This window comes from Meles meles, chromosome 3, assembly GCF_922984935.1.
Source record: "Meles meles chromosome 3, mMelMel3.1 paternal haplotype, whole genome shotgun sequence".
NCBI lineage: Eukaryota > Metazoa > Chordata > Mammalia > Carnivora > Mustelidae > Meles > Meles meles.
Genome location: NC_060068.1, coordinates 44,609,379 through 44,632,981, shown reverse-complemented (window position 1 = coordinate 44,632,981; position 23,603 = coordinate 44,609,379). Strand labels below are relative to the sequence as shown.

At 35.4% G+C, this 23,603-nt stretch overlaps 1 protein-coding gene across 2 annotated transcripts in view; it reads right to left on the bottom strand.

Moving 5' to 3' along the window:
• The window catches only part of SNX2 (sorting nexin 2), a 60,621-nt gene that overhangs the window by 5,524 nt on the left and 31,494 nt on the right, over positions 1–23,603 (bottom strand). The window contains exons 7-15 of one of the 2 annotated variants that reach the window (XM_045999601.1): positions 19,478–19,556; positions 11,855–11,930; positions 10,793–10,906; positions 10,444–10,537; positions 8,838–9,043; positions 1,729–1,872; positions 1,272–1,283; positions 451–531; positions 284–355 (exon numbers count right to left, since the gene is read on the bottom strand). In XM_045999601.1, the coding sequence (XP_045855557.1) occupies positions 284–355; positions 451–531; positions 1,272–1,283; positions 1,729–1,872; positions 8,838–9,043; positions 10,444–10,537; positions 10,793–10,906; positions 11,855–11,930; positions 19,478–19,556 (878 nt within the window). The remainder of the gene's footprint in view (positions 1–283; positions 356–450; positions 532–1,271; positions 1,284–1,728; positions 1,873–8,837; positions 9,044–10,443; positions 10,538–10,792; positions 10,907–11,854; positions 11,931–19,477; positions 19,557–23,603) is intronic. The other variant, XM_045999602.1, reaches the window with a different exon arrangement.

The window sequence follows — 23,603 nt, the reverse complement described above, 5'->3', positions numbered from 1 at the left end:
TTTAAAGATTTTATTCATTTATTTGACAGAGAGAGATCATAAGTAGGCAGAGAGGCAGACAGAGAGAGTGAGAGGGAAGCAGGCTCACCGCTGAGCAGAGAGCCCGATGTGGGACTCGATCCCAGGACCCTGAGATCATGACCTGAGCCGAAGGCAGCAGCTTAAACCACTGAGCCACCCAGGCGCCCCTCACTGACATCTTTAAAAGGAAAAAGTATACCAAAAGTAAGTTCTAGAAGAAGTCTGTACGTTATAAAATAATTTATAAAAAAAATTAGCTTACCTGTTGTTGTGTTTGTACTAATGATTCTAAGTACTTGATAATAACAGTTTTAAAATCTCTCACCCGTTCTTTCTGTAGTACAATAAAGAAGAAAGTCCATCAGTACAAAACTAAGTTTGATTTTACTACAAAATCATAGCAAACAAGGACGACGTCATTATACTCGCCTCAAATCTTCCCACTTCTTTTCGAATTGTTTTAGAGATCTGTTCAAAATCTCTTTCTCCTTGTTGTACTTTTGCCTCCCACTGATAGAAACAAACAAAAATGCACAGATTTTTAATTCTTGTAAGGAAAATAGTATAGAACTAGATGTCACAATCACTCACTTAATTTAATTTCTGTAAATCCTAAGGAAGCTCCATAATGGCAAAGCCCAATTCAGGATCATTCAAGCTTTTATCTAAATTTTCAATACTAGAAATGCCTATCAGCTTAATTTTCATTAATATTTCACTGTCAGACACATACTCAAGATTAGGATATTCAGTACTTAATGAATTACAGTCCTCACAGCTTAATTAAATACGACTAAGACAGATGAAAAGATTTTTGAATATAAAATTCACTATTAACTTAGCAGTGCTGGGGTAGTTTTATCATTTCTTTCTGATATTATTAATTGTTTCATAATGTATCAACAACATTCTGCCAAGTTCAAGAATACATGTTCACCACAATTTATATGCCTATGGAAATACTTTAAATTAAGAAAACTGTACAACAAACATTTAAAAACAATTTTTATATTAAATGCTCGGATTAAAAAAAAATAGTGGAATTATGGTCTACTGAAGTCCTACTGGTAAACATTAAGTTCAGTACAGAAACAACAAAATATGATTAGTGACCAATGGAGTAGCTAAAATAAAATAACTGAAGACTTAAAGCAATGAAATGATATTTTCCCACTATGTAACCAAAACAGTGGTACATACTCTTCAAAGGGCAGGTACATTTACTTTTAGTAATATAAAGGTTGTCCTACCTCTTCAATTTCCTTATTGAAGCATGGCAAAAAAAGTGTATAAATTATAATAAACTTATATAAATTTACTAAAATACCATATATAGTACATATATATGGGGGATAATGTTGCTTGGAAAGCTAAATGTGGGGTAAGTCTATGCTCTAAAGCTATTCTTAGACAAAAAATAAGTAACTGAAATCAAACTGACCATCTCAAAACAAATTATTAAAGGTTAATTTAATCTTTTCCTGTGTGCTTCTTTATCCAATCCATAATCATGTGGAAATACCAAAGGGCTCTGGAGATTTTAACGATGATCAAAATGTTAAAGTAATTCTAACACAGTTCATAAAATTGTGGAATAATGGCTAGTGTTGAATGGTTCAGAAAAAAATTTATGAAAAATTATGCATATATGAATGACTCATGAAAAATTTGAGTAAAGTGGTAAGTAAAGCATTTTATATTAATCACCTCTCTTATTTCATTTTTAGCTTGCTGTATTTTATCTGGTTTGTTAGCAACCATCATTTTTGCCTCAGTTTCACGTTTTTTGAGCAAAGTAATTTGAGCGTCTTCCCATTTCTGCCAGCACTTCATTCGATGGTCAAACACACCCTGCAAGCGAATGACATAATGTTAGTAAGTGACAGTAACACTGTAATACTTTCAAAATACGAGAACTGCTGTGATACTGAAAACAAACACAAAAAAGCAAGTACTTAACACACTAATCCCAGATATTGGGATAATGAAAATAAACATGCTGATATAAAAGAAACATCCATTTTCATTTGCTTAAAAACAAAAAAATTAAAATAGGCTCCTATGACTGGATGAAACAGAACAGCTCTGAATAAAACAAAAACCACATACAAGGGGCGCCTGGGTGGCTCAGATGGTTGGGCGTCTGCCTTCAGCTCGGGTCATGATCCTGGGGTCCTGGGATCAAGTCGCACACTGGGCTCCTTGTTCTTGGGGAGCCTGCTTTTCCCTCTCCCTTTATTGCTCCCCTTGCTTATTATGCTCTTTCACTCACTCACTCTCAAATAAATAAATAAAATCTTTAAAAACAAAAAACAAAACCCACATACAAGATGCATTTCACTAGCCTTTTGGGTTTTATATTTGACATAATAATAAGATTTCTAACAGAGTTTTATGCTTTCCACAAAGATTTCTTTAATAAGAAAAAGCCAGTATCATACCTACATTCTAAATTTTCCTACTAAGTAATACTAAAAGCAGATTTAAATGTTGGAAATAAGTCATTAGAAATTAGTAAGAAATTATTAAAATGAGAAAAACCTATAAACAACAGGAAGTGAAGACCAACAGCAAATAAAACAAAGGCAAAGTAATTAAAAAGTTAACAGTATAACACAATTCAACAAAAAAAAAAAAAAAGAAAGAAAGAAAAGAAAAAAGGAGAGGTAGTCCTATACAAAATAAATAGGGCAAATGAGCAGGGGTATTTGTGCGTGCCTTTATTGTGTGTACACACACACACACACACACACACACACACACACACACACACCTATCTAGTAGGCAGGACCAAATGAAGAACTGGACAAAAAAACCATAACAGGGGCACCTGGGTGGCTCAGTGGGTTAATTTAAGCCTCTGCCTTCAGCTCGGGTCATGATCTCAGGGTTCTGGGATTGAGCCCTGCATCGGGCTCTCTGCTCAGCGGGGAGCCTGGTTCCCTCCCTTTCCCTGCCTGCCTCTCTGCCTACTTGTGATCTCTCTCTCTGTCAAATAAATAAAATCTTAAAAAAAAAAAAAAAAATACCGTATCAGACCAAGTCAACCAAATCCATAGGTGCTTTCAAGGGGTTAGGCAGAACAAGAGGAAGTTGATGGAAGCCAAGAAATGAATTATGACTATTAGAGTAATTCAAATCTCAGGAGAAAAGGGGATGGACAGGATGGGAGAAACTCAATAGTAATTCCTTTCCTAATTTGATGCTGGGGATACATGTGTGTTCTGTCAGCATTTGCTAACTGAACACATGAAGCAAGTGTTAATAAACTGGGTGAAGCAGAAAACACTACACCAGAGTTATTTTCATTATTCCAAAAAGAACTTTTTCAATCAAAAACAGTAAATAAATACATGTCCTAATAAGAGAAAAGCATGCAGATAATTTATTTTTAAAACGTAGGCTTTTGGGGCACCTGGGTGGCTCCGTAGGTTAAGCAATCTGCCTTTGGCTCGGGTCACGATCTCAGGGTCCTGGGATGCACACATTGGGCTCCCTGCTCAGCAGGGGTTCTGCTTTTCCCTCTCCCTCCCCCAACTCATGCTCTCGCTCTCTCTTCCTTGCTTGCTCACTCTCTCATATAAAACAAATAAAATCTTTAAAGACAATGTAGACTTTGGAACAGATCCAATTTGGATTCAAATCCTGGCTTCGTTACTCTATGAGCATGGATAAATTAATTTCTATAAGCCCCAGTTTTCCCATATAAAAGGAAGAAAATGAGATCTATTATTAGTGGACATGAAATAAAATGAAAAAAATGTAGCACAGTGACTGAACCTAGTGGATGTTTAATAATTAGCAGGTACTATTAGAGATGACTTCTAAACACACACATATCAATTAGAGTTGATTAACTCAAGATTTCTATTAAAAGTACAAATAATAACAGTTTAGTAACATGGAAAAAAAACAGTATCAGACTGCATTTATATCATATTGCATATTTTAAAAATGTAGGCAACCGCACTGAAAACTTCAAATCCACCACAAACAAAAGTATTCTTTTCCAAAGACTGTGCATATTTCATATTAACCATGATAAAAGATATACTGGGCAAACTGATAAATCAAAGCACCTTATCTACCAGTACTTAAATCCACTTTGTTAGTTTTCATTTGTTGTCTCATATAACTTCTCTTCTCACATTACTAAATACATCTTTCTGTCCCCTTTGTCGGTTTTCTTATAGTCATGAGACAGCATTTTCCTCAAGACATTTCTTATTACAAGTTAATTTTGCTTCAGCCAAGTTAATTTGGGACAAAATCACAAATGTAACAAAAACAGCTACCATAACTAGATTCTGAAAGTCACTCGCATTTAGAATAAATTCTCACTCCTCGCCCCTTCCACACACACATATAGAACACCAAAAAATAATTTAAATTCCTAGTCTTTAGGGGAAGAGGGCCGTATCAGTTCCTCATTTATAAAACTCCCCTGTAATAACAATTTGATTACTTAAAATATGTACCAGTACAGGGCAAAAGGTAACCATAATACCCTCTAATTTTAATATTTGCCTAAGTTCTCAATATATATAAACTGGCTTTTTTGGTGATACACTAATTTAAACTGATTTGCTCCTTGTGCAATTTAGTAACTCCTAAGATTCCAGAATCATCACGTGTTTATTACGGCAAAGATGTAGGAGTTATAAAATAAAGATAAAACTACTAAAGTCACCAAAAAAAAAAAAACAACAACAACAACAAAAAAAACTAAAGTCACGTTATTTCAGAAAGAAAAAATTAATCTTAGCTCTGTAAGAAGTAACTTTCTCATTTGTTTTCCTACCCTTGGAACACATAAACACACACACAAAAGAATCAAAAGCATACTTTATCTAAAAATGCTACCTTAAAGATCAATAAAACATAACTGTATTTCAAGATGCTGGTCTGCTCTAAGAGAACCCAGCCACTCCTCTAAGAGGGACAAACTTACACTGAAGACACACTTTGGACCTCCACCCCTCTGCCAATTTATGTTATACATTTGTATACAAACTGGTCTAGCTTAGACAAGGCTGCAGTTGTGAAACATTTTTCCTGGCCTATCAGACACTGCAATTTTTTTAAACATTTTTTTTTTTTAAGATTTTATTTATTTATTTGACAGACAGAAATCACAAGCAGGCAGAGAGGCAGGCAAAGAGAGAGGAAGGGAAGCAGGCTCCCCGCTAAGCAGAGAGCCCGATGCGAGGCTCGATCCCAGGACCCTGAGACCATGACCTGAGCCGAAGGCAGCGGCTCAACCCACTGAGCCACCCAGGCGCCCCTGCAATTTTAATTTTAATTAATATCACACTGCAATTCAGTGAATCTGAAAGTATGTTGCTCAGACTCCTGGAGTCCCGAAAGGATGCTGATTACTTACAGCTGAACAATGAGGTCTTTCAACTCCCTGGGAAACCCATCTACTGGGTTGGTTTAAAAATTTATTTGGTATATTTTATAAATTCAGATTCCCTGCGAGAACTCTTTTTATCAAGAGTTCTAGTGCTAAACACACTGAAAACCATGACTGTCAACCCCTGTCCCTACTCTAGTGATTCACAGAAGGCCAATACATGAGAATGCAGACAACGAGTTTACTATTTAATAGTGCTAGTCAAAAAATGGAGTCCTGGACATGAGAGGCCATGTTCTGTACAAAGAGGAAAATAGGTGTTTCATGGATGTAAGGCCAGGCCTAGGTAATACTGTAAATGGCTAAAATTTATCTTTCTTCAGGGTCCAAATTTCAAAGGGTCTTAGTTCCTTCCCCACTTTGGCCCCATACTCTATTCTCAAAGTACTCTAAGTTTCAAATTTATCATCAGAAAAGTGTTTTTGGATACGTGAGTGATGCAGATAGCTGAGCATCCGACTGGATTTCAGCTCAGTCATCTCCTCAAGGTTGTGAGATCCAGCCTCGCATCAGACTCTAGACTCAATGACTAGTCTGCTTGAGTTTCTCTCCCTCTTCCTCTGCAACCCCCTCCCACCCCATGCTTTGGGCATATGCTTGCTCTTGCAAATAAATATTTTTTTTAAAAAGTAAAGTATGTTTGGTATGATTAAAACAAAGGGCTAAGTAGTATTAAAGAGCTTTTACAAATATGAAGACAAAACACAAGAGAAAACTGGACAAAGGACGTCAAGAGTTCACATACACACACACACACACAAAATACAAATGGCTTACCATCTACACAGATGCTTAAATTCAAACTAACCAAAGAAATTTAAGCACCTTCATCATTGGGTGAGAGAAGAAGGAACATGTATGCTGATGGGAGTAGAAAGAAGTATAATCTCTTTGGACAGTAATATGAGAGTATCTATTGAAATTTAAAATTCATATACCCTTCAGTCAAGTGACTCCACTTCTAGGTATTTTTATGCCCAAAGAGTTATTTTCAAAGAACAGTATTTACAACTAGACTGATTAAATAATGCAGGTACTTTAATATGCTATCTAAAACCAAGGAAACAAAAAGAATTTAACATTTCAACATATCCCAACATGGACACCTCTAAAATGTAACGGATGAAAAAAGTAGGCAAAGAATAGTGCATATAGTATGTTCCTTCTTCAAGAAGGAAGAGATGGAGGGAGGGAGGGAGGAAGAAAGAGAGAGAGAGAAATGGGAAGGAAAAAAGAGCCTTCATACGTGCATAGCTAATTCTGTAAAGACACACAAGCATGTAACAGCATCTGACTAAGGAAAGGGAGACTAGCAGTCTTTGGTGGAGAACTTGACCTTTTTGGGCTGTTGGATTTATTATGTCCACATATCACTTTTTCAAACACAAATGAATCAGTTTAAAACAAAAACCAAACCAAATGTAAAGAGCACAAAAATTCCCTGTCACACTATTCTGCAACTTCTCAACTCCTTGGTGGTGACCTGGGTTGGTGTCAGCAGAAAACACAAAGTCAACATGAAAAGAGCTCAGTCAACCTCAAGGTATAGCTTGAGCACAGCTCTTTAACTTTTTTTAGTCAATGAATCACTAGTTCAGTTCTTTCCAAACTCTGTTCCATGCATGTAAAAAGATATTAAATGGAAAACAACTCCTGTTCGTATGAATTTGGAAGTCTCTGGATTAAACAAAGTTAAATGTTTTATTTTTTACTGAGAGACAGTTCTGAGCATTTTAATGCTCTGTGAATCAGTAAGACAGGGATACTGTACATTATCTCCCCAACTCAGTTGATTGTGGTACCTCTTTTAGTGTCACTGTTACTCTGGGAAACATAAATCCAAGGGTAATTTCAGAAAATGTAAAAATACACAGGAAGATTTAGGCAGCATGAGGCCTGCCCAGGTGGGGGCTCACCACCCAGGACACTAGCAGGCCATTCCCACCAAGGAGTGTCCTCCTAGGTTAGCTCTTCTCAGCCGGCACTTCTCACAGACGCTGCCCAGCTTGCCTCTGTGGACCCAGTTATTTTGAAAGGCACTCGAACTTTTTTACAGCAGCCCTCATGATAGTGCGAATTCTCGAATGAGGCTGAGAGTGGGTAGGAGAGAAGCATGAACCATTATTTGTGAACTGGAGCTGATGATATATAAAAGTACAATCTAGTAACTGTTATCTATATTAACTTCTTCCTTTACAATATTTTATTTACTTGACACAGAGAGAGAAGCACAAGCAGGGGGAGCAACAGAGGGAGAGGGAGAAGCAGGCTCCCCACTAGCCAGATGTGGGACTAGACCCTAGGACCCTGGGATCATGATCTTAGCAGAAGGCAGAGGCTTAACTGACTGAGCCACCCAGGTACCTCTATATTCTTCAAATAACTGAAAAGTTAACCACCAGGAATATAAAGAGTAACATCTAAGAATAAATACAGGCAAAACTGGTAATCTACCAAACCCAAGGTATCACCATTCTGAAGTGCTAAGAACCCTCTAGCAGTAATTGTTACAATTAGCTTGAGAAAAGGATCATAAATAAATATGCAGTGTATCAATGTTCTGACCATAGATGAATACTAACTTGATCACAGACTTTAGCTGAAAAAATTTTGCATAAGAAAGCAAGAACAAGGTCTCATTAACTTTCAATAAAAATTGGTGAATTCCCAATTCCTCCACCCCATGATAACTAATGCTCATAACAATAATTAAAAGATGCAACAAGACCTTAAAGTACCTTCTGAAACACAGAATAAAGTAATACTCGGTTTAACTGTCTGATTGTTGGAGATACTTATAGAGTACAAATTTTTACTAGTTAACTCAATTACTCTCCCAATTACTCAGAAACTGAACTGTTTATTCTTAAACATTACCACTAGAGAACACAATTTATTATCTAATCTAGTCCCACTCCATCTATAAATACACACTAACTACACCCTTTAGTGTACGCACAGATTGTCTGCTTATAGTCCAAATGCATGCTAAAAGCCACCATTAAACATACTTGTGCACCAATCACCTCTGGTTTTGTTTTGCTTCCTATTACACCTTTACTAAAAGCCCACGGCTAGTTTCAGTTCATGCTACAATGAACAATAAATAAATGGTACCACCTAGTTGTAAACTTATATATGTAAATATGAAAGTAAATGTTACCGGTTTTATCTTATTTGGCATTTCTTAGATCTCTTAAAAACATCAATTATATCTACTGTACTGTCCAAGTCATAGTAGAAAACATCTGGCTATGAATCATCATTCTGAACCCATTATATGTACTATAGAATACGGAACTTAAACACTTATATATATGCCTTACAGCTAACCAAATTGTTCCAAACCAAACCACAGGAAGTGAGAAGAACTCAAGGGAAGATTGCAAATAAAGCTTACTTTCACTGCAGCAATTAGACGAATGTAGTCACTAAGTAGTTCTGAAAACATGTAAAAGTCAGCAAAAGCTTGTTCTTGATGTAACTGGTCTATCTTCTCCTCTACCTCTGCAAGCTGAGACAAAGCTCTAGATAAAGCAGTGTGGTCCTCAGAGTTACCTAACATGGCAGCACTTTTCGCAAAGGCAGCTGTGTTGGCTGAAAGTTCTGAAACAAGAAAGTATTCACTTTTAGTGTTCTCTAGTAAAGTTTTTAAATATTGCTATGGTTCTTCCACCTTCCCTCTAAATTTTATCAGCTCCTGTATCATTCAAATAATTATTTTAAAATAATTAATGTAAAACAACCAGTCATTAAAATGCCTTTGGCATAAATGCCAAGTGCTCAGAGCTCTACTGAGAGTTAAGAACTACTGCCTATATTCCCAGGGACGGAACGATGTTTAGTAATTTAATATAACAATCTGCCTCCCCTTTCTTTCTAAAGGGCTCACTGCTTTTATGTATTCTTGCAAAAGACAAGATTTGTTTTTAATATGGAATGCAATCAATTACATAAATTACAATCAATTTATACTACATTTTTTGGCCTTTAAACATTTATTTGAAATTGAAAATGTCTGTAATTTTTAATGAAAATATCATTTAGCTAACAAGACAAAAGCCAGGTAAGTTATACATACAATTCATGGAAATCTTATTCTTTTTTTGTGTACAACAATGCTCAAACAATGCTCAGAAGAAATACTAAAAATTTCTAAAAGATTTTTGAACATTATCATTTCAGGTACTTTGAATAAAGAAAAACAGATGTTTACAGAATACATAATGTCAATGACTAATAATACATTGCTTAGAAACTGACATTGCCTAGAAATTGCTCTGCATTACATAAAATTCTCTAAGAACCATAAAGCAATTCCCTAAGAGACAGATACAAATGGCAAAAGCTGTTATAAACTACTCTCAATAATGAGTGCACTGATGTATTTCTGTAATTGTTTTTACGAAAATGGATTACTGGTAATGGCAGTAAATTACTTATTAAGTATCTTAGAAACCTAACATTAAGATCCTTATATTCTTAAAAAAACAATAAGCATTTCATGGTAGAATTTAAAAAATCACACCTTAAATTTTCTATCAGTTTTTTACAAACTTCCTCTCCCTAGACTTTCCAATATAGTTGTTCAAAAATGAAGAAAATAATTCAGAGTATTCTATGAAATACAGGTACACAAAAAAATTTTAAAGATAAATTTCAAATATCAATTTTTTAATCTGAAATTTTTAATTATATCAGTTACTAATAAGACATCTTCATTAAACTCTAAGTATGTTTAACAGAGTTAATCAAATGAACAACAGTTTTAACCTGAAATTCAAAATATATTTTTACAAGGTCAAGATTTTTCTATTTCTCAACTACAAGTGAGGCTAAAGTAGAACAAAAAAATAAATGAACAAGATTCAAATAGAAAACCTTCTCTTAAACTTCTGCTCTCCCTCTTCTATAGAAACCTTGGAATGTTCATTTTAGTGAAATTTAAATAAAATATCTGAATTAACTCACGGTGTTAAACACATAAAAAAACAAGGCAAACACACCTTTTCTATGACAGACCAAGGCTTCAACACTAGCATGAAGTTTCCTAAGTTGCTGATCCAGATTTTCAAATTGTTGCTGCTTTTCTTCAAACCACTAAGAAAAAAAAATGAAAAATGGAGCTAATTTAGCAAGAACAAACCACTGTAAATTAGGTTACCAATAGCAAGGCACATTCCTTGTTTTAAAGCAACAAATTAACCATGTATAACCATGGTAGTCAACTGATGTGGCTGAGAACTAAACTCAATAAGCAAATTAATATCCTATTTTCTACTTGTACAGCTTTAAAATGCAATTGTTGGGCTCATTAATTCATCTCATTATTCAAGTCGAAAAATCAGCTCTTACTGCATCCGATTCATTCATCTTGATTGTCATTTTGTTGACAGCGTCGGCAGCCTTGTTCACCATCCTCAATATTCCTGCTCCACTCAGAGCCTGTGTGTTAACTGCTCTAGGCAGCTGGAATTGAATGACAAATAAGGGCAAACAAACCGGTTAAAAGCCTGGAGGTTTAACTGGGCACAAAAGGGACTGCACACCCCCACCAAAAAAAAAAAAAAAAAAAAAAAGAAAGAAAAGAAAAAGGAAAAAAGGAGGTTGTATTTTCTTCACTCTCATACATTTCAATAGTAAGATCTAATTTCTCAAATACAAACTTGTACACTCTCAAAGGAAAACTTAAAAAATAGACTTTCCATTTGCTTTTCTTCTGCACGTTTACATTTAGATGGAACAACACTCTGTTTGTCAAAATATATTAAGAAATTGCCAACTACCTTAACATTGGCCACCTGTTTGCTTGCAGAAATAAACTTGTTTATAAGGAAAGAAGAAAGTCTTGAGAAAAATCTACTTAGGCTCAGTTAGGACAGTGTGATTCTGTATTTTTCAAAAATTCTGGGATTCAAATAAATTTTTTTAAATTCAAAGGGTAGTAATTAAAATTCTAAACTGTGACAAGCCCCAAATGTACCAAACATCTCAAATATAAGGGGAAGCACAGTGATAATTTAAGCTCTTTTAAGTCACAAATCTCCATTTCAGAACCTCAATAAGAATATTAGAATGTAGACAAATGAACGCACTCAAATGTCTCTAAAAGAAGGCCCGAATAAACTTATTTCAACTTAATGCCTAAAGCAACAACTTGGGCACTGAGAATTAGACTACTTATAAGTCATTCTTCTTTGAAAAAGAAACTGATTATCCTACAATTATCAATGCAAAGAATATATTTTGGTAGTAATTTAAATAATTAAAGCTAATTAAAATACTAAGCCAAAAAAATCATTTTATTCCATTTACTAATCCAACTATTTACTGGACATATATTTTTACAAAAGTTAATAACAAACACAAATAATGAGAACATTCATATCATATAAAAATTTAAAGTAGAAATAATACCTCTGAACTTTCCAGGAACTGCCTTAAATCAGGATCCTGTAGTAAAGTTGGATGCTTTACTGTTCTTTGAAGATACCTAGATTTAAGAATAAACATAAATAATAATAAAAATCAGTCTGCCTTCAAATTAATTTATTTTTAGACTCTTAAAAGCAATTTAAGGATTAAAAAGCTTTTTATCTTTTCCAAATTCATAATTATGTCAAAAGAGACACAGTAGGTCGTGGAGGTGGGGGACATAGGAGGGTGATTAACTTAAAACTTCACGCTGTGAAGTATTAGAGTTGTAAAAGGGTACATGAATTTGTACCCTTTTAAGGTACAAAAGATAATTTTATCTTTGAGTAGCATCACCATGTTCCCAGCTATTATTTCAGAGTCCCAACACACATATCACTATATATATTTCAATCAACTATTTTTGATTATTCCTATTATTACCAAAACAGAGAAAAGACTACCAGTTTTTTTCTTTGTCAGGAGATTTAAATTATCAAATCAGCTTTGATCCTTTTTTGACAGTGGCTAAATTTTCTTTAAAATTCTACTTTTAAGAGGGTTTTGCTAAAAGTTTGATTCCTTTTTTCTTTTTGACACCACATAAAATAAAAATGGTAAGGGAAACATCATTATTAATCACTATTAGCCCAACTTTAGTAGTTTTCCTATAGTAGAAAATGGAAAAGGCCAAATTTCCATCATCCATAAAAAATTAACATTCTTTCATAAAAAGAAAAAAGGTCCACCATTTAATGATTCTTGATTACTTATCTAATCCCATTTTTCAAAAAAACCCATTCTTTCCTTAATGACTACATTTCAATTACAGTATTTTACTTCATTTAATGTATCTTTTTTCCTGTGGAACAAATGTAAGCAGTAATTTCTTCAATCTCATTATAAGATTATGAAATATGCCTAAAGTTTCTGAAAAACATTGGTAACCTTCTATGAAGTCAAATTCTATACAATGGCTAAGATGAATATTTTATTCTGGCTTACACGTTAACTTCTGTTTTTATATATTTAAACAAATTAAACTTCAAGTCATTAGTCCACACATGAAAACATTACCACAGAAATAGATATTTAATAGATATGTGCAAGACAACTACACTGTGGCTAAAAAAAAACAACTACCTATATTATCAGGCTAAAAATGAGATGCAACAGGAACACTAATTTTGTGTTAAAGAAATGTTGGTATCTTCCCACCGGAACTTTACTTACAATTTTAAGACCCAAGCTCTCTAATACTATTATTTACTTGTGTAGACTGCACACGGCTAAGAGCAGCTTGTGTAAGCTATCTGTCGTAGGAGATAAAGCATGTCATACCCAAACATGGAACATCCCAGTATTTCAAACCTAAATGTAATTACCTAAAATGACTTATATTCTAGAACAGCTTTCCAAAGTGAGTTCTGTGGAATACTAGTCTCATGCAGTATTTCAGGAAAAAGAATGTTTCTACAATTAAGACAGTTTGGAATATACTAAATACATATTCCTCTGAGCTATAATGGACAGTAGCATGTTTTGTTTTGTTTTAAGATTTTATTTATTTATTTGACAGGCAGAGAGAGAGGAAGGGAAGCAGGCTCCCTGCCAAGCAGAGAGCCCGACGCAGGGCTCAATCCCAGGACTCTGGGATCATGACCTAAGCTGAAGGCAGAGGCTTTAAACCCACTGAGCCACCCAGGTGCCCCCGGACAGTAGCATGTTAAGTACTGTGAGAAGTCCTGCAGGAAATAAACCTGGTTTAACTTTGTTAAACCATATGTTAACAAGACTTAATAGTCTACAGTGTTTCCTTTTTTCACCCTACCACATACTAGTATTCTGAGGAATCATTCTGGAAAATAGTATTCTAGAAAAAAGACAGAAAATTTTACTTCTTGAGGGTTACACAGAACAAACAGCAAATAACCATTTCTTTAAAAGTACTAAATTTACATCAAAATTAAGAACAGAAACATAGAAGATTTTTTGTTCCAGAGATAATTACCTTTTAATGTTTTTTTCTAGGAGTGTGAGTATCTACACACACAAACTCAGGTACTTTGATTTTCACAAAAATATTACACTGTTATGCTTGTAGTTGTATATGTACCCTTTAACACAAAACAGTACGTTGTAGGTACCTTTCTTTAGCATTAAATATTGTTCTCTAATGCCATTTTCATTTACCACATGAAATTGTATTATATAAATGTACTATAATGTCATTTTTAAAATATTATTACTTATTTATTTTGACAGAGAGAGAGATTACACGTAGGCAGAGAAACAGGCAGAGAGAGAGAGAGAGGAGGAAGAAGGCTCCCTGCCGAGCAGAGAGCCCGATGCGGTACTCAATCCCAGGACCCTGAGATCATGACCTGAGCTGAAGGCAGAGGCAAAATGTGACAGTAATCACATTCAATGGAACTTTAGTCTTCAAAGTGGTTGTACCTAATGTGTCTACTTTGCTTTCCTCAACTGCAAATTTTAAATGAAAATTCCCTTTTTTAGGGTGCCTCGGTGGCTGAGTCATTAAGCATCTGCCTTCGTCTCAGGTCCTGGGATCGAGTCCCACATTAGGCTCCCTGCTCTGCGGGGAGCCTGCTTCTCCCTCTCCTACTCCCCCTGCTTGTGTTCCCTCCCTTGCTGTGTCTCTCTCTGCCAAATAAATAATAAATAAAATCTTTAAAAAAAAAAAAAAGAAAATTCACTTCTTTAGAAAGTGGTGTGTGTTTTAAAATCTGACAATTAAAGGAAGAGATTTGCATTTTTTTTCTTCCTTAACATCAATCTTAGTATCATTATCAATTTCTGCATTTCTTACAGGCCATGAAACTATCCTTTATCTTCATACTTATGTTCATATATTATGACATATGTGTATTTTTTCACTTATGTGTATCTTTTCACTTTTTTCATTAAGTTAATTCTAATTCCATTATAGTCTACTTACAGTGTTACAATACTTGCAGGTATACAATACAATGATTCGACAATTCTCTACATTACTCAGTGTTCATCATAGTTAAGTGTCCTCTGTAATTTCCATCACCTACTTCATCCATTCCCCTACCTACCAGCTCACTCTGCTAACTATCAGTTAACACAGAGTGCAACAGTCTCAGGTATACAATTCAGTGATTCAGTACTTCCATACTCATCAGGACTAGTGCACTGCCTGATTCCCATCACCTATTTAATCCATCAGCCCACCCACACCCCCTCTGGTATCCATCAGTTTGTTCTCTACAGAGTCTGTTTCTTGGTTTGTTCTCTCTTCTTCCTCCCCTGTTTGTTTCTTAAGTTCCACATAAAGTGAAATCATATGGTATTTGTCTTTCTCTGACTGACTTATTTTGCTTAGCAAAATACTCTCTGGTTCAATCCATATCACTGCAAATGGCAGATTTCATTCTTTTTAATAGCTGAGGATTATTCCATTTTACACACACACACACACACACACATATCCCTTCTTTATCCATTCATCTATCCATGGTTACTTGGGCTAATTCCATAATGTGGCTATTGTAAATAATGCTGCAATAAACATAGGGGTGCATGCATCCCTCTGAATTAGTGTTTTTGTATTCTTTGGGTCAACACCCAACAGTGCAATTCCTAGATCATAGGGTAGTTCTATTTTTAACTCTTTGAGGAAACTCTGTTAACTCTTTTGAGGAAACAGTGTGAAGTTTCCCAGAGTGGTTGTACCAGTTTGCATTCCCACCAACAGTGTAAGAGTGTTCCTTTTTCTTCACATTCTTGTCCACACTTGTTCCTTGTGTTTTTTATTTAAGCCATTCTAACAGGTTTGAGGTGGTATCTCACTATAGTTTTAATCTGCAATTCCCTGATGATGAGTGATACTGCACATCATAAGATACATTTTCAAATTAATGAGTATTTGTAAATACTCGTCAATTCAGTATTAAGGTCAGAGAGGTTACAGATATATAAAGGATGGATGCAGAACAGAGAGAGGAAAATATAGGAAGAACACATGAAAAGAGGCATGGGGTGAAAGAGGAAGAAAGAAATGGAAGACATAAAGGAAATGATGAAACGTTAGTATTACATTCAACAAGAGGTAACCAGTTGTAGTTGTTTTTCATATTTGCTCCAAGGAAAGGTACTGATAAATTTAGAAGAATCACTGAGGGTTTTAAACTCCTATTTACTCACTGAAAATAAGACCAAATAAAGCAGGTTATACAAAATTCAGAGGAAAAAAGTTAAAAATATTTCTCCTGCTTGAAACATGTGCTAACAATGAGAGAACAAAAAGGCAGAAAGAGTCTGATCTTTGACGACATTCATTTGTTCATTCACCAAATATTAAGCATTTACTAAGCATCTACTACATGTCACTTTCTGTTCTGAACACTCAATGTATCAGCAGAAACTATTTTAGTAAGAGAAGACTGATTATAAACTATAAATACAATAAACACATAAATTATATACTATGTGACAAGTTGGCAAATGCTGTGGAAAAAGAAAGGATAGAACAAAAGAGCAAATGTGATCAAGTATACAAGGTATGGTTGGTGGCAAGTGAAAGAGAAGAGGTTAAGAATGGAGCCAATCATCAGAAAAGACTTCACTGCTAAGAGGATACTTGAGCACCTGAACACCTGAACTTAAACGAGATAAGGGAATCAGTCATGCAGATACCTGGAACACAAGTTTTTCTGGCAGTGGGAGAGGCCAGTGAAAAAACTAAAAAGGTGGGAAAATGCCTAGGATCTTTGAGGAGCTGCAAAACATCAGCATGGCCTGGAGCAGAGTGATCAAGGAGGTAACAGAGCGAGCAATGCATGTCACATGTCACGTAAAGTTCTGTAGGCAATTATAAGGACTCTGGCTTTTACAGAATGAAATGGGAAGGGTGATATATTATCTGATTTGTATTTCAAAAGGATGACTCTGACTGCTGTATTAAAAGAATAGAGGTTCAAGGACAGAAACAAAGAGGCCAATTAGGAGCCCACTGAAGTTAATTCCAGCATTTGGACTAGTACCGTATTGGTTGAGAAATGGTTGTAATACAGATAGTGTAAAGAAGCAACAAGACTTCCTGATGAACTGGCTAATACTAAATATTTCCTGATATGAAAGAGTAGACTAATTAACCTATGCTAACTGTTTAAGCCAAGCCAGTTGCATTTTTCCCTGCTTGGAGTGAACACAATCCTGATACATTGTAAGACAAGTAAAAACATATTCAAGTTCAGTAACTTGCCCCAAGTCACAACATAGTGAATAGCGTGTAGTGGAGCACAGACATCAACAAAAAAAGGATTCTACCAACTCTTTCATGCCACTCTATACTTCTCTGCGTGTATCTGTAGAACTGGGTCCTCACGTATGAAATAAACTCAATATGGTCTTAAGGTAAAACGTGAAGCACTCTCAAGAAAACCAAGAGGGATCTCAGGGACACTCTTCCTAGAAGTAGTTTCTGGTAACTTCAGTAAGTCTAACTTTCTTAACCATTCCCCTTCTCTTCCTGTATTTTAATATTAGATGGTCATCCTTTCACTCAAGACAGTCATCTAGATTTTCTGAGTGAAACAAACAAATGAATACGTAAACTGTTATAGAATACACGAAGAGAAATACTTCCCAGACCCACAAGATTCGACTAGGTTGGTATTCCACAGATGAGCCTGTTTTCTAATTTTGAAATTTTAAGAAATGCCACAGAAAACTGCCTTTAGAAGAAGCAATCCAATCCTCTGCTTCTAGACCTTTACACTTGTATTTTAAGTCATAATTTTTAATGCAAAATAAATTTCTCCCTCGTATTACACCGTTCCCGTTATTATTTTTTTTAACCTGCAAAGTCAACTACAGTGGCATTTAACAAGTAACACTTATCACTGAAGAAACTACTCAAATATCCAGCAGGTCAAGTCTCAGTATTTCCTTACGACTCTCCTCAATGTTTCCTACTACATGATGTTATGGTAAGTACTACGCAATGCATTCAAGTCGCAAGAAAGGTGAATGTAGAACCAAATTATATGTCCTTGGTACAATAAATCTTCATTAAGTTCCTTATCAAGCATGCCATCTGAAATATTTCAAATTTACTCATAGAAAAATGGGACTTGAAAGGTTTCTCAAAGGGTCATGGTTACACTTTCAGAAGAACTAAGCAAAATCAAAATGCAACATTATCTACCCTTTACTCTTAAAAACATTCACTCTATCACAACATAAACAATTTTAATGCCTAACCTAAACTTCTCTTGATACAATTTAAGTCCTTTTCCTGAGTAACTGCAATCCTCACAGACATAATCTCATCTTTTAAGTCCTCTCTAATAATAAGTTGCATATTTAGCTTTCTTATTGTAAACTGTTCAAACCTGATTTTTCTGTGGCATTTTCTTAAAATGTATACAAATCATAACTAAAGCCCAGAAATAAGATGCCTTAAAGAGTTGAAAAAATAGTGTGTATCCTGGACATAAATACACTATTCCTTAAAATCTGTCTGACCTTACCACACCCACTGATATTAAGCAGAAAGAGAACATAAAGAATGAGCAAATTCAATTAAGATAAACAAATTCGACTAAAATAAGAAACAAAAAAACCCTGTGAAGTTAGAAAATTTGTATGTCTAGGTGACTACCAACTTATGTTCTAAAAGCTGAGCTTTAAGAGTGTTTCAAATTTATATTCTCAGCATAGTAATTAAGGAGTAAATGTTAAGATTCTGGGTTTAGGTTCCCCCTATTCATTCCTCTTTTTAGTCTGTGACACCCAAGTCTTCAAAACTACAGGAAATGTGCCAAGTACTCTAAAGGAAGGTAGAGCAAATATATCAGATTTTAAGTATACAGTCAACTCAATAGATGACTAATACTACTACGCACTCAAGTCAAACAATTATACAAAATTAAAGGAGGGAGCACAAACCCAGTTTTTCATTGTGTTTAATAATGTTCATGAAGTAATAATTCAAAGGAAAAATTACTTTAGATTACCTATAATTAGCCAAATTATCCAAGGTAGAACTTGAATACAAGCAGAATTTCCTAAGAACCTACTAATACTAAATATTAAAAATCCAAATATCTTATCACTCTTTTCTTCCATTCACAGGTTTCATGGTATCTTTTTACAAGCTTGGCAGTTTCTTACTTCTCATGTGGATGACAACTATAATACGTTAATTCTTTTCTTTCCTTTTTTAAAAAAAGATTCTAAGTAATCGCTACACCCAACATGGGGCTCGAACGGACAATCCCAAAATCAAGAGTTTCGCATTCTACTGAGCCAGCCAGGCATCCCATGATACCTCTATCTCCGACTAACTCATGCATTTATATTACTGCTTAAATCACAGCATACAAAAATAGGTATGATTTTATTAGATAAAACTACTGCTAAATATTAATCCACTATGAGGATTCATAAAAGCAGAGCATAGTATTGTGTTGTTAAAAGAATTTTCTTAAAAGTTTAAAGCACTCTTAGAAAACAGTCATGAAATGGTACTGTGAAAAAAATTAATCATTAAAATACAGTGTGCCATATAATGGAATTAGACTCCTATTATTGAAGAAAAAACATGAGTAATAATGCACAGCTGATCACAATTACCTTTCAAGAGCTGCTCTCCGTTTCTCTACAAATTCAGTGGATGAAGAATCTTCTTTACCCACTTTGACCTTGGTCATGCCTTTGAAAAGAATTGAATGAGACTCATGATAATTTTATATTATTGCAAACATCTTTTATAGTCATTTCGGCATAATTGAAAATATATTTAAAATTTGAACTTGACCAAAAAAATGCTCCTAAATTTATCGCTAATATCCATACTTCAAGGAATTAAAACTCATGATACACTAACATCTCAACTTGGTAAGCACTTACAACACAAAACTAGATAAAGCGGAGGGTGAGCTGTGGCTGCAGTCTTCACACCCCTGGTTTGGGTTCCGCACCTGTCTGTCTGCTACACTCTTGGTAAATTAAAATGTGTTTGCATTTCAGTATGCACAGAGATTCACATTAGCAAATTTAAGTTCAATTAATATTTTTAAAAATATTTTATTTATCTGACAGACACAGAGAGAGCACAAACAGGGGGACAGGCAGAGGTACAGAGAGAAGGCTCCCGCTGAGCAAGGAGCCTTATACGGGGCTCAATCCTGGGATCCCAGAACTCTGAGACCATGATCCGAGCCAAAGGCAGATAGATGCTTAACCAAATGAGCCACCCAGGCATCCCTGTATTAACATCTTCGTTTCTTACAAGCAATAATTAAGGTTCTTTCATTTGGGGACTAGAAAAGTTAAGTGTAATCCATGAATTTGGTAAATGTTACACCAATGCAGAGTCTGAGAACAAGTTGTTAATCACTGCTGGTTCTGTGATACTTGAAAGAACAAATGCTTTCATATTTTAAAAAATAAAAATCATGTTAATCATTTCTGTAATGCAGATTTTTTTTTCCTTGTTTGCTCTTTCAACATCAATTCTGTAGAAATGAAGTACTGACATAGGCTACATGAATGAACCTCAAAATTATGCTAAAATGAGGTGTGCCTGGGTGGCTCAGTCAGCTAAGTGTCTGCCTTCAGCTCAGGTCATGATCTCAGGGTCCTGGGATAAAGCCCTGCGTCTCTCTGCTCAATGGTGTCTCCTCCCTTTCCCTCTGCCCCTCCCTGTGCTCATGCCCTCTCTATTTCAAGTAAATAAAATCTTTAAAAAACGCAAATGACATTATAGGCAAAGGGCTGATATCCAAGATCTATAAAGAACTTCTCAAACTCAACACACACATAACAGATAATTATGTCAAAAAATGGGCAGAAGACATGAACAGACACTTCTCCAAAGAAGACATACAAATGGCTAACAGACCCATGAAAAAAACGTTCATCATCATTAGCCATCAGGGAGATTTCAAATCAAAACCACACTGAGGGGGCGCCTGGGTGGCTCAGTGGGTTAAAGCCTCTGCCTTTGGCTCAGGTCATGATCCCAGGGTCCTGGGATCCAGCATCGGGCTCTCTGCTCAGCGGGGAGCCTGCTTCCTCCTCTCTCCCTCTGCCTGCCTCTCTGCCTACTTGTGATGTCTGTCTGTCAAATAAATAAATAAAAATCTTAAAAAAAAAAAAAAAAGCACACTGAGATACCACCTTACACCAGTCAGAATGGCCAAAATTAACAAGACAGTAAACAACAAGTGTTGGAGAGGATGTGAAGAAAGGGGAACCCTCTTACACTGTGGGTGGGAATGCAAGTTGGTGCTGCCACTTTGGAAAATAGTGTGGAGATTCCTTAAGAAATTAAACATAGAGCTACCCTATGGCCCTGCAATTGCACTACTGGGTACTGATCCCAAAGATACAGATGTAGTGAAAAAGGCCGATTTGCTCCCCAGTGTTCATAGCAGCAATGGCCACAGTCGTGAAACTGTGGAAAGAACCAAGATGCCCTTCAATGGATGAATGGATAAAGATACGGTCCATATACACTATGGAGTATTATGCCTCCATCAGAAAGGATGAATATCCAACTTCTGTATCAACATGGATGGGGCTGGAGGAGATTATGCTGAGTGAAATAAGTCAAGCAGAAAACCAATCATTATATGGTTTCACTTACTTGTGGAGCATAAGGAACAACACAGAGGACACTGGGAGATGGGAAGGAGAAATGAGTTGGGAGAAATTGGAGGGGGAGATGAACCATGAGAGACTATGGACTCTGAGAAACAAACTGAAGGTTTTGGAGGGGAGGGAGTTGGAGGATTGGGTGAGCCTGGTGGTGGGTATGGAGCACTGGTGTGGCACATAAACAATGAATTTTAGAACACTGGGAAAAAATTAAAATTTAAAAAAATCTTTAAAAAATATGCTAAGTGAAAGAAGCTTGTCACAAAGGCCCATTCATTGTCTAATTCCATTTATATGAAATGTTCAGGACAGGCACAACAACAGAGAAAGAAAGTAAATTAGTGATTGCATGGAGCTGGGGGTTTGGGGAAATCAGAGGATGATGGCTAAGAGGTAATAAAAGTATTCTAAAACCAACTGTGGTGGTGTGTACACAGCTCTGAATATACTAAAACCCTTATATATGACACTGAATTATATACACTTTTTTTTTTTTTAAGAAAGCTCTACACCCAACATAGGGCTTAAACTCACAACCCTGAGATAAAGAGTCACATGCTCTACCAACTGAGCCAACCAGATGCCTCGAATTACATACACTGTAAATGAATAAATTATATGGCATATGGATTATATCTCAACAAAGCCATTAAAAATAAGATTATGGGGGCGCCTGGGTGGCTCAGTGGATTAAGCCGCTGCCTTCGGCTCAGGTCATGATCTCAGGGTTCTGGGATCGAGCCCCGCATCGGGCTCTCTGCTCTGCAGGGAGCCTGCTTCCTCCTCTCTCTCTGCCTGCCTCTCTGCCTACTTGTGATCTCTCTGTCAAATAAATAAAAAAAATCTTTAAAAAAAAAATAAGATTATGTATTTTATTCTTATTCAGGCTGGTACATCTGATAAATAAATGTATCAATCAATTATGTTTTGTTTAACATAGTTCTTCTGAAATACAACTTTGAAAAAGAAAATCCAAGCACCTAAAATTATCTACTCTGAATGGACCAAAAGAAGTGGGGCGTTAATTATTACACATATTGTTTCCCTGAAGATATCTTACCACGATACAGTTCTTTGCGTTTTTCCCTTTAAGGATCTTGTGCTCATGGTACTTTTCCCCCAGGTAACCAATACAGGCCAAAGCAGCAAATAAAAAACACTCTAATCAGTTAACTCTTAAAACTTTTCAACTTTGTTGTTGCTCTTTTCTAAAAACTTAGTGAAATGGTGTTTTTTACATTAACTAAACTTATAAAGGGGTAACAACTGAGAGCTAATGAAGAGAGTCCTCTTCCTTTAGGGGTAGTTAAAACTTTTCAGCAACAAAGGCAAGTTACTATTTTACTATTCCTTTTTCACTATCCCACTTTAAATGTTCGTCACCTGAAAACCACATAATCAAAAAGGCCTCCCATGTTTCAACAGTTTCTTAGACAACCTATTCATTTTGATTTAAAAAACAAATCTGATGGTCAGTATAAAAAAAAAGACTGCTTCTCTATTTGGTTGGCTGCCAGGAAGTTCACAAATCAATTTTTTAATCCACGTTTAGTAATTGTTCAGACTGCATACATACACTGAAAAAGGAAATGTTTAACTTGACTTCATCTTATTATTGGATTATGTTTATCTTTCCTGCTAACTTCTTTATTTTGATCTCTTTTTTCTTTTCTTTTTTAAACTGCATTATATGTAGTTGCCTCAAGTCCTTTCTGGAATAAAGTGGTGTATCAAAAATAATTTTCAAACAACTCAATCCACCTTAAATGTACATTAGACAGATCTACAATAACACAGCATTAGATTATTTTTTTAAAATTGGAAAGTTTTCTATTTGGGATAAAAAATAAAAGCAAACCATAACTATATTTTTGAAAATATCAAAATCAGAGGAGGAACAAAATAGTGATTAAAGCTGTTAAGTTCTAGAGTAAGATGGCCTGCATTCAAAGTTCAGGCTCTATCTCTTAGTAGGTGAATGGAATGGGACATGTTATGTAACCTTGATGAATCTTAGCTTCCTGACACCTATTAAATAAAGACAACAATAAGTTAACTTCATAAAGTTGCTATGAGGATTAAATGAGAGAATGCATAT